This window comes from Kogia breviceps, chromosome 1, assembly GCF_026419965.1.
Source record: "Kogia breviceps isolate mKogBre1 chromosome 1, mKogBre1 haplotype 1, whole genome shotgun sequence".
Taxonomy (NCBI): Eukaryota; Metazoa; Chordata; class Mammalia; order Artiodactyla; family Physeteridae; genus Kogia; species Kogia breviceps.
Window position 1 is genome coordinate 101,556,315 of NC_081310.1, and position 14,026 is coordinate 101,570,340.

At 41.0% G+C, this 14,026-nt stretch overlaps 1 protein-coding gene across 2 annotated transcripts in view; it reads left to right on the forward strand.

Annotated features, from left to right (window-relative positions):
- Positions 1–14,026, forward strand: part of SLC44A3 (solute carrier family 44 member 3) — an 80,754-nt gene that overhangs the window by 46,997 nt on the left and 19,731 nt on the right. The window contains exons 11-12 of one of the 2 annotated variants that reach the window (XM_059070183.2): positions 6,967–7,123; positions 9,598–9,675. In XM_059070183.2, coding sequence (XP_058926166.1) covers positions 6,967–7,123; positions 9,598–9,675 — 235 coding nt within the window. The remainder of the gene's footprint in view (positions 1–6,966; positions 7,124–9,597; positions 9,676–14,026) is intronic. The other variant, XM_067036956.1, reaches the window with a different exon arrangement.

Here is a 14,026-nt window from a genome sequence, read left to right on the forward strand (position 1 = left end):
CTCTAAAAAAGAATGAGATTTTGCTATTTTGAAACAACATGGGTGGACCTGGAGGGGATTATACTTAGTGAAATAAATTAGAGAAAGACAAATACTATATGTTATCACTTACATGTGGAATCTAAAAAATAAAACAAATAAATGACTATAACAAAACAGAAACAGACCTACAGATTTAGAGAACAAACTAGTGGTTTCCATTTGGGAGAGGGAAGTGAAGAGGGTCAAGGTAGGGATAGGGAATTAAGAGGTACACACTACTATGTATAAGATAAATAAGTTACAAGATATATTGTACAACACAGGGAATACAGCCAATATTTTATAATAACCTTAATGGAGTATAATTTTTAAAAATATTGAATCACTGTGTTGTACACCTGAAACTAATATTATAAATCAACTGTACTTCAATAAGAAGTAAAATTAAATTTAAAAAAAAACTAGAATGAGATCTGATGTTCAACAGCAACTCTGAAGCAGGGAGACAGTAGGACAAGGCTGTCAAAATTCTAAGGAAAGATTATTTCCAACCTGGAATTCTAGACCTACTCATACTATCAGTCAAGGGTAAGGGAGGATAAAGTCCTGTTCAGGCATACAACATCCCAAAAGATTTCCTCCCCACATCCTTTCTCCACTGAAACTAATGAGTAAGCCAAGGAGGAAAACATGAGTTTCAGGAAATGGGCTCCAACACAGTGAAGAAAAGAAGGGAATCCCCAGGAGGGTAGCTAGTCAGCAGGTATAGAGCACAATGAGTCCAAGGAGGAGCTGGAGAGCAGTGAGCTCCAGGAGGGATGTCTCCAAGAAAAAATAAAAAGCAAACTGAGAGAATATCAGATGTGTTGTTTAAATATGTGGAGAAAAAATTTATACTTTGGTGAAGCATTTAGTGAAGTCCATGGAAAACCAAGCACATAAAAAATGTGAAACATTATTAACTTAAGGAAAAACCAAAAGTTGTACAGAAAAGGAAATATAATCAGAATACACTGTTTGGATCAGTTGTATTTTTTTTCTGTACTGATTTTATTTTATTTATGTACTGATAATGTAAACCCTAAACATTAACTAAAACATAGTGGTGAAAGATTGAAAGTTTTTTCTCTAAGATCAGAAACAAGACAAGATTGCCCACTCTTACCATTTCTATTCAACATAGTACAGGAAGACCTAGCCAGAGCAATCAGGCAAGAAAAAGGGGGGAAAAAAGCATCTAAATCAGAAAAGAAGTAAAATTGCCTTTGTTTGCAGATGATATGATCTTATATATAGAAAATCCTAAAGAACTTCATCAGAAAACTGTTAGACTAAATCAATGAATTCAGTAAAGTTTCAGGATACAAAATCAGCATACAGAAAATGGGTGCATTTCTATACTCTAACAACAAAATATCTGAAAAAGAAATAAAACAATCCTATTCACAATAGTATCAAAAACAATAAAATATTTAGCAATAAATTTAACTAAGGAGGTGAAAGGTCTGTTTACTGAAAAGTACAAGAGTCTGACGAAAGAAAGACACACACAAATGGAAATATATCCTGTGTTCATGGATCAGAAGAATTAATATTGTTAAAATATCCATATTACCCAAAACCATCTATAGATTTAATACATTCCCTATCAAAATTTCAAGTATATTTTCCACAGAAATAGAAAAAGAATCCTAAAATTTGTATGGAATCACAAAAGATCCCAAATAGCCAAAACCATCCTGAGAAAGAAGAACACACCTGGAGGCATCATACTTCCTGATTTCAAACTATACAACAAAGCTATAGTATTGTATGGTACTATATGAACAGTATGGTACTGGCATAAAAATAGACCCATAGATCAATAAAAGAGAACTGAGATCCCAGAAAGGGGAAAGGATAATATCTTCAATAAATGGTTCTGGAAAAACTGGATAACCCCATGAAGAAGAATAAAATTAAACCCCTGTATTACACTGTTTACAGAAGTTAATTCAAAATGGTTTAAAGACTTAAAACATACGAACTAAAACCATAAAACTCCTAGAAGAAAACATAAGGGAAAAGCTCCTTGACATCAGTCTTAGAAATGATTTTTTGAATATGACACCAAAAGCACAAGCGACAACAGCAAAAATTAGTGAGACTACATCAAACTAAAAATCTCTACACAGTAAAAGAACCAGTCAACAAAATGAAAGAGCAACCTATGGAATGGGAGAAAATATTTGCAAATTGTATGTCTGATAAGCTGCTAAAAACCAAAATATATAAAGAACTCACACAACTCAACAGTAAAAAAAAAAAAAAAAAAAAAAAAAAAATCCAGTTTAAAAATGGGCAGAGGAACTGAACTTCTTTTCCAAAGAAGACATACAAATAACCAACAGGCACATGAAAATGTGCTCAACATCACTAATCATCAGTGAATGCAAATCAAAACCACAATGAGATATCACCTTATACCTGTCAGAATGGCTATCATCAAAAAGAGAAGAGATAACTGTTGGCAAGGATGTAGAAAAGAGGGAGCCCTTGTGCACTGTTGGTGGGCATGTAAATTGGTACAGCAATTATGGAAACAGTATAACAGTATGGAGGTTCCTCAAGAAATTAAAGTCAGAACTACTATACAATCCAGCAATCCCACTTCTTGTGTGTATATCCAAAGGAAATTTTTAAAAATATCTTGAAGAAATATCTTCACTCCCATGTTCACTGCAGCACTATTCACAGTAGCCAAGGTATGGGAACAACCTAAGCGTCCATCGAAAGGTGAATGGATAAAGAAGATGTGATATCTATAATGGAATATTATTTAGCCATGAGAAGAAAGGAAATCCTGCCATTTGCAGCAACATGGATGGACCTTGAGGGCATTATGCTAAGTGATATAATTCACAGAAAAACAGTTACTGGTTGATATCACTTATATGTGGAATCTAAAAAAGCTGAACTCACAGAAACAGAGTAGAATGGTGGTTATCAGTGGCTGGGGGTAGGGGGAAGGGTACAAACTTCTAGACAGAAGATGAATAAGTTCTGGGGATCTAATGTACAGCATGGTGATTATGCTTAATAAGACTGTATCATATACTTGAAAGTTGCTAAAAGAGTAGTTCTTAAATGTTCACACCACAAAAAAGAAATGGTTAAATATATGAGGTGATGGAGGTGTTAGCTAACGCTACGGTGGTAATCATTTTTCAATATATAAGTGGATCAAATCAACACATTGTGTACCTTGGACTTACATAATGTTATATGTCAACTATATCTCAATAAACCTGGGGAAAAAAACATTCAAAACATCAGTGTAATTATGTTGAGAAGAGGGGTGGGGAAATGAGTGTGTTGGGGAGTTAGGCTGTGTGGGAAAATGAAACCTGCATCTACCATGGTGGGAAGTCAGTTGACAGTCTCTGAGACTGAAAAAAAAATCAAGAAATAGCAGTAAGAACAAGTAATTTAGAAGTGTGAGGGTGAGTTCCAGAAGAAACAGCTAAAATATTACCTCCAGGGAGAGAAAATTAGTGGTGGGGAAAGAAAACTGTTGTTTTTCCTGTTATGCCTAGCAGTACCATTTGACTTTTTAAGATATTTCATATATTTGATAAAAATAAACAAACTAATTCAAAGTAAAATGCATGCTGATTTATTTTTAGCACCACTATTTCATTTATTAAAGAGTTCTGAATTCTTTTTGACTGTGTGCTAATTTTGAAACCTCAAGGTTTTTCCTTATCTCAGGGCTCACAATTCTTTTTTTTTTTTTTTTTTTTTTTTTTTTTTTTTTTTTTGCGGTACGTGGGCCTCTCACTGTTGTGGCCTCTCTGTTGCAGAGCACAAGCTCCGGACTCGCAGGCTCAGCAGGCATGGCTCAGGGGCCCAGCCGCTCCGCGGCATGTGGGATCCTCCTGGACCGGGGCACGAACCCATATCCCCTGCATCGGCAGGCAGACTCTCAACCACTGTGCCACCAGGGAAGCCCCTGGGCTCACGATTCTTTAATCTCATGTTCTAGCCTGCACGCAGGGTGAGAATTAAATATAGCCAGAGTGCATTCATCTCTGTCATTCATTTAAGCAGTAAGAGGGCTGAAGAGTTCATACAAAGACCATCAAGTACCAGGACATGGGCAACCTTTGTAATTTCCCTTTTACAACCATTTGCTTGAAGAGGGGTCAACTGAGAGCCATAAAGATGTGGCTGAGGTGTGATAGGAAGGAACCAGCACCGCTCAGTTTGGAGAAGGGACACATGAGGCATGACTTCATCATTTGCAGCTATACAAAAGATGGTTTCCAGCTGCTTTGGATTTGCTGAGGAGGAAATGAGGAAGTGGAATCACAGCGGAGCCTAAGGAATTTAGGTAGGAGACAGATGAGTTTCCTAACCCTGAGAAGAGCTGCCAAGGACCTGTTCTTCATAGCAAAGAGCTTCCATTTTCTTTGAGACTGGAAAGATGAATCTCACAGCTTCCCCACAGTCATCACAATCCCATCTTACAGTAGTTCTGCTGAAAGAAATATCAGGAAAGGATATTTCTGCAAGGTCTCTGCAAGGACACACCATGCTCCTTTGCTCAGGACCAGATTGACATTGGAGGCCATCCATCCTGTGCAGCCCGGTCCTTGTCCAGGAGCCGTAACACAAAATGAATTTTCCATACTGTTGAAGAGTTCTCAGTGAGCACTAGGCTGGATCTAACCGAAGCTAAAACGTGCCTCTAGGAGCCCGATGTTGCTGGATTCGACTTATGCTCTACTGTCCGAGCAAATAGTAGTTGCAAAACAGCACTTACGTACCATGACCCAGAGGTGCTACAGACTTGGATGAATGGAACCATGAAATGCTTTGCCCAGTGACTTGAGCTGATGCAGTGTCCTGGGGCCCTGGCTCTACTGCACAGGGCCAGGCACCTTTGGCACTCAGCAGCCACAAGTTTAAAAGTAGGGGAGCTAGGTGTGTGGGACGCATCCTCGAGTCTCCTGCTCTCTCACACCGCACGGGGTCTTCCTACTGCCACCACCCACAGAACCCGGTGGAAGATGCTCAGCACGCAGTACTCCCTAGAGGCAGAGGCAGAGGCCTGACGGGAGGCCCTAGCATCCTCACAAGCCCATCACTGAGCTACCCAATACACCCCTCGCTGCATTGCAGTCCCGAACGCCAATTCTCAAAATATGGTGAAGTCTCAGTTTCAGCTTCACCAGGTATAATCAAAGCCTCTTCCTGAAGGCAGTTTTTGCTGGTTGTGAAGCTAACAGAGATGAAGTCCCCAGCCACATGCATAGTGGAGGAGGAATGATAAAATGATGTTACCTTTGAACATGGAAATAAGGTCTAGGGAGAGAAAGTGGGGACTCCAGGACCCTCCACTGGTTGACCTTTCCCTCTGGGGTGGCATTTAGTTCTCAGGGTGGGTATTGAGTGACTCCTGGCTCCACAAGCTGGCCTTCTTTTCAGGTTTTCTCTCTCACTTGGTCACTCGGCTTCTGGAATGTCTACATCTTCCAGCCAAGCCCTGGATGCAACATGGATGAGGGCAGTCCAGACAGTGCAGACACTCCTCTGCCCGAAATGGTTAATCCCATCCCAGCAAAGCCTCAGAAAGCAGATGCCTAACCCCAAACTTCAGTACCTGGAGGACCAGCCCCCAAGACCCTGTTCACAATGGCCTGTGAATCCTTTGTTTCCCTACCAGATGGAAAGCAGGTGCTGCCTTCTTCTCCCTGCATCCCCTCTTGAGCACCATAATATGTTCTAAGGCACATAAATCTCCTAAATGGGAAAGTAAACATTCTTCCTTTTAAAAAAAAGAATGATGAAAAGGGAAAAAATGTGTCAGATTTTCCTGGCTGTGCTACTTTTCTAGTTTATCAGATCTAAATGAATTCATATCAGCAATAGCTTCCCTGGTATTTCCTATTTTCAACAATATTGAGTTGAAACACACATCGCCCTTTTTGTGGCACAACTGGATTGCAGTTATTCCGCTCCCAATATTACTTTCATATTCTCTATTCCTTCCTGGATGATTTAAGTAACAGCAAAATACGGCTGTTGCCAACTCTTGAAACATTTCTGGCCAATTTCCTTTTCTTCCCTCAAAACCTAGATTCTTGTCAAAACCTTAATTCATAGTGACTTATTAGCAACCAGAGCGAGTTGTAGAATAATCCATTATGAAGAAAGCAAGCTTCACTTGGAATCAGTGAAGTAGCTTTTCGGAAAGGGCCTCATTTTCTAGAACTGGCATCAGAGTGTAGGGGGAGGGGTTGCATCAGCCCTCCCTCCTTTGTTTTATCTTTCAGTTTTGGGTAGGGGATATGCCCATTCTGTTCTTTTTCACTTTTTTTCCTGCCTGTGAAACTGACTTTTGCATTCTTGAGAGCTGTGTCATGACAAGTCCCGTAAATGATTCACAGTGAAGTGACCTTTACAGAGCAGAGTAGAAATCAGCTGGGTTTCAGGAGCTTGGAGCTGTCTGAAAGCCAGAACGTTTCCTCCCTTCGCTGTAAGCTGGTTCCTCTCTGGCTGCCAATCCTGGTCATGTGATTTGGTGGTGATTTTAATCACCGAGCTAATACTGGCAATATTTACAGATCTATGTGTGTAATTTAAACCTTGGGGATTATTATATAATTAAACTTCTGAAAATGAAAATGGGATCAATACGCAATTTAATGGATTGGTGGAGGTGGTAGGCGTGGTAAAGAGGAAAACTTGTTTAACTCATCAGTATTTTTTTTTAAATTTTCTGTTCCATGTTTGTAACATTGAGCGCCACCAAAAGGAATTAACTTTGTCCAAGAAATCATTCAACCATAGCTACCAAGGAGTGTAAAAATTTGCCAAATTCGGATGGCGTCCCTGCTTTCTAAATTGTTAGTACCACAGATGATTTGAACCAGAGAGAAGTTTCTCGTTTCTTTCTAAATAGTGTTTTCTAAATGCTGTCTTTTTTTCTCCTGTTCCCAGAAATAAAAATGACCCTCCTGATTGCCCGATCCTTTCATCTCTCTCCATTCTTTTCTGCTACCATCAGGGAACAGTTGTCAAAGGGTCATTTTTAATCACTGTGGTGAGGATTCCAAGAGCCGTTCTCATGTACATCTATAACACTCTGAAAGAGAAGGTAAGGCAGCACCCTAAAACAGAGTGCGCTCCGTGTTTGGGTTACAGAAAAGTTAATCGCTGGAAAACTACACTGGGTCCCGGGACAGGAATGTGACCTGTGCCAGTGGCGGTTCAGAAAGCTCCAGTGTTCTTCAGGTCCCATCCCCCCACCCCCAGCAATCTTTTTGTCCCTGTCCCTGTTTTGTTCATAGCTTTGTTAGTTGGATTTTCTCCAATGTGGTGGCAGAGGTGGGGTGGAGAGGGCATAGCTCTGAGTTTGCTGGTTTTCCTTCTTATTTAAAGGCTGAACAAATGGGAGGAATTCTTAAGAAGCAATTTAAGCACGTTTTTATGGACATTTATCATGCTTTATTTTTTAAAGAAAGAAAAATACACTATAAGATAAGAATAATGTTTGTTTGTTTCTATCTTAATGCTAAAATATTCCCCACCTTATGTGTTTCCTGGAGGGTGACCTGGGAAGTTGCTGGTGTGTGTGTGTGTGTGTGTGTGTGTGTGTGTGTGTGTGTGTGTGTGTGTGTGTGTGCGCGCGCGCGCGCTCGATAGTTAGAAATGGGCAAGCTGACCTCAATCTCAGCTCAAAAGACAGAAAACTGTGGGGCTTTTGTGCCTGGGGGTTTTTCTCCTCCCTGGTTTTTATTTCCATGCACATTTGGTTATGAATGGCAGTGGAAACCAAAACACCAGGAAAACAGCTGCTCTCATGGTATTTATGGCCTGCCAAACAAGGGAAGGTTGTATTTTCCCCAACTTTTCTGTTCTCACACAATGTTAATCTCGACCCCATCCCCACCTCAGCATTGGTGACTAGGTCAGAGTTTCTCAAACGTACCTGAGTCCCACCTTTTGGGTATACATATGTGCTTTTAGTTAATTGGGGAAGTTTTACATGTGGGTTCATAATTATACTTTAGAATTGTTTTTGTTTGCTCTTTTAAGCAGAAATCTGAATTGTTGATATTTAAGTCTGTAATCAAGATTTAAGATTAGTATATTAATTACGAACAATTGATTGAATTTCGCATAAAATTATCTAGCTTCCTCATCTTGAAATGCATGCTAAGCCGTTGCCCCCGATCAGAGTATTTTCTTGCATTTCTGTTGAAGTACTGCTTAGCTACATGTCTGTGACTTGAAGAAGTATTTGCACATCCAGGACAAATCAAGCTACTCCGACTCTTGCATTTTGAAAGTGATCCTTCAGTCTTAGGAAACTTGGGAGAAGGATTTCTTGAAGAACAGAGCAGCTTTTTTAATTTTAAATATATTCATATAGTTTATATATATTAAATATATTCATATTTAGGTATTATAGGTATGTGTATGCATTAGTAATAGATACAAATTAATGAGCAGTAGGGAAATAGCTATCTCCCCTAGAGCTAGACACCTTAAATTCTTTGGGGAAACAGCCTCCATAAATCTGAAAGAGAAGTTAGTGGGTCATCCTCTCTGGCAGAGGTCTAAAAGGTTATTTATCACTCGCCAGATCCCATAAGGACTAAGGGACCAAACTCTCTTTTAGTGGTGTCACTGTTAGAGAATATGTCCTTTCTTAGGTTAAGAAAAATGGTCTTCCTCAGCAGCCTTACAGCCCCATACTGTACCTACAATTTAAACATTTCACACGGCCACTGTGAGACCCTTCTTACATTAAGTGGCTTATTTACAACCATGGCCAGGCTGAAAAGTAACCAGGTCAAATTTCATCCAATTGAATTAACATTGGGACAGGAAAATGTCCATGTAAGGCTGAGTTATTCCTGGGGTCCTCAAAGAGAACTATTTCAGGATTGTTTTCAAGGATCCTCCACCCTGGGTCTGGGCACATTCAATCACCCCTTCCCCCAATAAGTTTCGTTAAATTATTCATTCCTGAGTTATACGCAAGTTCAAGTTATATTTCGAAGGACTAATTTATCCCTAAAAATGTAGCCCTGAAAGTCTCACTATAGGATGTATTTCCAAAAATATTAAACCTGACTCTTTTTTTATGTGGACACGTAACTAGTATCTACAGTGCATTAGTTTTATTGTCTCAGATCCGGATGTGAATTTTTCATGAATACAGACTTTGGTTTGAAAAAGCAGAGTTTATAATTGAAGACACTTAGGGGAAGGTGAAGAGGGAAGAGATTCTTTTTTCTTTACTAGAACCAGGAGGTCTAGGTCACCTTTGCTAGTAAATATGGACTAACCCATTTCCCTTTCTGCTGAAGTCAACAGCAGTCCTAACAGGTAAGCCCACAGGAGAGAAACCTTGCGCATCAGTAGTAGTAATGATAATAAATAGTAGTAGGAGTAGCATGTACAGAATAGAAGAACTTCTCTACCGAGTGAGAACTGCTGCAGTGCTTCCCCAGGTACATGGGTCTCCAAGTAGCAACACGGTTATGTTCACAGAAACTGCCTGCTTACCTCTTTCCTGTGTTGTTTCTGACACTGATCCTTTCATTCTTAACCTGACCCCAGCAGCACGGTGCCTGGTCGAGTTGTGTGTCCCGACGCTGCTTCCGGTGTCTTGACAAATGCCTGTGCCATTTCAACCAGGTATGTCTCCTGCCACGTGCCCCAGGGACACACAGAGGGGCCTGCCAGTGGGCATCATCTCTTAGGTCAGGGGTTGGCCAGTTTTTCTGTGAAGGCCAGATTGTGGAAAAGTTTTCAGCTTTGGGGTCATTCACTTTGGGTCATGACTACTCAGCTCTGCCACAGCAGCAAGAAACAGCCATAGGCAAGATGTAACTGGATGGGCCCCACTGTGTTCCAGTAAAACTTTACCTATGAGCGCTGAAATCTGAATTTTGTATTTTTCACGTGTCAAGAAATATTCTTCTTCTTTTGAATTTTTCCAGCTGTTTTTAAAATGTGACAATTATTCTTAGCTCTGGCCAGAGGGAAGCACTCTGTGTCTGATGGATCTGGTTCCTCAGCTGTAGTCTGCAGACCTTCACCTTAGAACTTTAGGTCATTAATGCTATTCTTCAAATTCTGAAAGAAATATGTCTCTCTTTTCAGAAATGAAAAGAGGAGGGGGCTTTAGAAACTCTAACACAAGGCGTGTGTATCAGCTGAGAGCTAATTTTCAATGTCTTCTCTAAGAACTATAATTTTCCTGAAATAGGAAAAGAATTGCCTCCCTGATTTTTATATATTTTGCCAGCCTTTCCCTTTCAAGCTATAAATACTCCTTTGAAAATCAGAAAAATTGCATACTGTGATTGTTTGAGTTTCAGATTTTTTTTTCTCCTGAGTCTTTCTAACTGATGGAAATGTAAATATATGTTTTATTTTTCTGTAGATAATTTAGGAAATTTTAATAACCCGTAGTAAAATTTACACAAAGCATTATTTTATAAGTCAGCAGGCTGTTTTATACATTGTCTCGCTTAGAAAAGTACTTCTTATTATTGCCCCTCTTCCTAATAAATATACCAGTAGAAGTAAAGGGACTAATTAGGCCATCTATGTTTAATGTCTTGTAAGTGGCATTAAGAATATCTTTCATTGTTCAGGGGAGATTGTAGTCATCTTGTAGTAAAACCCTATATTTAAGGCTCTTCTTAAGAATCTTGGAATACATTTTAGAGTGTATTTAGTTTTCACTTGGATCACTTCAATCCAGCATGTATAAAACACAGTAAAATACCACAGCACCTTCAGAATGGTGGGTCCTGTAGCAAAGTCAGGCCAAACTCTATAAGTGTCTTGTCACAGTGCAATATGCCAGCCTCTCTCTCCTAGAACTCTGTGCATATATCCAGATACCAACTTATTCCACAAAGATTTTGAGATGCATTACAAAAAAGTACTGTGATAAAATATACGTACATGAAAATCAAGCTAAGAAACGTATAGACAGATGAGAAAGACAAAAGCATTGGGACCATTGATATACTAATATGTTGGCCACATGGCCCTTTAAGAACTGAAGGTTGAGTTGCAGTGCCCTCATTGTATTATGTAAATTCAGGTTCTTTCCATGTCCCTCCTTCACTGCCTCATGGAAGCCTAGGGGCTCCCTATGGGTGCTGCAGGGACCACCACTCAGGAGGGGAAAGAAATGGGTGAGGAGGAGGAAAGGTGGGTTCTGGGCCCATAGCACCACCAACACCACCGCCACCGCCACAAGCACCACCACCAACACCAGCACCAGCAACACCAGCACCAGCACCACCACCACCACCACCCATCCCTGCCTTGCAACCAGAGCAGCTCCACTTTTATCTGGTTTAGGAGTGAGATTCCACTGAAGGTTTCATTTGAAGACAGGCTCTGCTACTTGAACATGTTTGGAAGCCACTGTCTCATACCAGGTTCATGTTTGTTTTCTCTGCCCTCTTATCCTAAGGGATGTATTTGCTGCATTCTGAAGTTTCAGCACCTTATATTAGCTCAGTAGCTTTTCTTTGGGGAGTTCAAAGTGTTTCCAAGATCCTAAGTAGTGTTAGTATTAATCACACTATAATTACCATTATAAAGGGGAGGAATCCTTATAACAGATTTACAGTGGGAACGATTGTCCCTGAATCACAGAAAGGCTCAGCTAGCCTCGAGGATCCAGCTCATAGTGAATCAGTGTTGCAAACAGGGATAGGTCTTCTGGATTCTGTTCATGGTGTCCGTGCACTAGGCCTGGGCCTAAACTAGCTGTCGGAGCAGCTTTAACGTGGGGTGACTCCTACAGGACTAGACACTGCCAGCTGATGTGGGCACCACTGGGAGACCTAAGGGTTAGGAGGTTGAGAAAGAAGAGAAGGAAGAATGGAGAAGAAAGAAAGAAGTGACGTGAATATTGGTGGGGAGGGAAAGGTCACCTCTAGTCTAAATCAACTACTGGAAAGCAGAGTTAAATAAAGATTTGTAAGAATAAAGATAATTGTATAATGGTAGTCAAAGCTATTGTTGATCTCATTTGGCAGTAGACAAAGGAAAGTGAGCTCAAAGTGAGAGAAGGAATTTAGATTAGCCTCTTGAAAAATTTCCTGGCACGGAAAGATTTTCTCTGGAAATCAGATTTATAAGAGTTGAGACTTATTTTTTATTTTGCTAGTTTTGTGCAAAAGGAGCTGGGAAATGCTAGAAGAGAATGAGATCCATTTGTTACCAACAGAACCCAGATGCTCTTCTTTACTTAAGATCAAGTAGCCGGCTGTGTTTCAGCATTGCTGCTTAAAAGTCTAATCTGTCTTCACTGGTCCTGGGAGGGTGGCTGGTGGCAGTTGCCACATTTGTCGACACCCAGCCTAAGGCTACACAGTAATTCACTTGCGGGGTGGGGGATGAAATCACACATCTCATCATTTTTCATTACTTGTCTCTCTACATCATAAATACCAAATGTGTAGATAGCTGAAAATATTATGTGTGTACACCTCACACATTTATTTATCCAACATCTATTTGTTTATGCTGTATTCAAGCCATTTGAACCAGGTGTAATGGGGGAGGGGACTGTGGTGAAACAGAGTCAATATAAAGCAAGCCAGGCGTTCAAGGAGCTGACAAGCTAGTGTGGGGAATGAGGAAGATCATGAGGCACTTGCATGAGATGTTTAAAGAACAACATGTGCTGGAATGAGGACTGCGAAGTTCAGAAAAGGGGAGTCTTGGTATGGGGAGGTACTTTGACTTGATGATTAGGAGAGCTTGCACAGAAGAGGTTGGATTTGTCAGGCGTGAGCATAGAGCACCACCGGAGGTCACCAGCTGATAGCGACAACAGTAGCCATGGCCTCCTAGCACTCACTGTATGGCTAGTTGTGTGCTCAGCACTTTCCCTGCATTGGATCAGTTTTGACTTTTAACTGCAGCCCCCTGAAATAGTTATCTCCAATTTATAGATGAGGAAACCGAGGCTTAGAGAGGGCGCATAGTTAGTTAGTGGCATAACTAGGGTTTGAATCCATATCTGTCTTGCCTCTGGGACCCAAGCCCATACTTACTATACATTTTGAAACAGTCAGAGAGGGAGTTACAACCACTGTCTGGGTGGATCGCTTGAGCGCCTGCCCAAGCCAGAGTCCAGACAAGTCAGTTGCTGGCTGTTGAGCAAGGCTGGCTTCAGACAGACTTTTGTAGAGGAGGACAGGAAAGGTGTGGGGACAGTGAAGGCGTTGAAGGCTGGATCGTGCAGAAAAGGCTAGTCAGGGTGGTCTGAGCCCACCTCCTCCCCTCAGGCAAGTCAGTGTCAAAGCTTCTGGGAGGCCAACTGGCCTGGGTGTTCTCAGAGATTTTCAGACGAGGAGATCCTGCAGCCTCCCCCTCCCTCCCAGCACTTTCCAGGAGCCCGACTGAGAAGTCCCCTCGTGGGACTCTGGAGGCTAACCCTTCGGCAGGAACCGCCTGCCCCTATTCTTATGGTCCACACAAGGTTCCTCATGGAAATGTCTCCCTGAGTGTACTTTTTGTCCATGGAGGACACAGATGTCTGTCCCAGAGCTGATGGTGGCTTTAGGTCCGTGTTCCTCTAGGTTTGAAACCCACTGGTGGGCCACAGGACTCATCCTGATGATTCCAAACTGATTGAGTATTCCGGAGTGTTCTTTCTTCAATTCTTACAGGCAAATTTATTCTTCTTCAATTCATGAATTTTCATTTTCGCATACAACCAAAGACTTTTTACCAATCAATAAAGTGCATAGTGTGTTACTTAAAGCTTACTGAGATGTGTCATTTATGAACCAACATTGATATTTTACTTAGTTTTCTGAGGACTCAAATTCATAATTCTGTTAAGATGTCTCTGACTGCCAAGGCGATGCCTGGTGACCATGCAGTGCTTGTGAATGAGCCCAGGCAGAGCTGGGATTTTGCAGACTGGAGAAGGAACCCTTTGCTCTGAGTGCCACCAGAGTCGCCTTGGATTGGCTGTGTTATTCAACTGCAGTTATACTTGCCT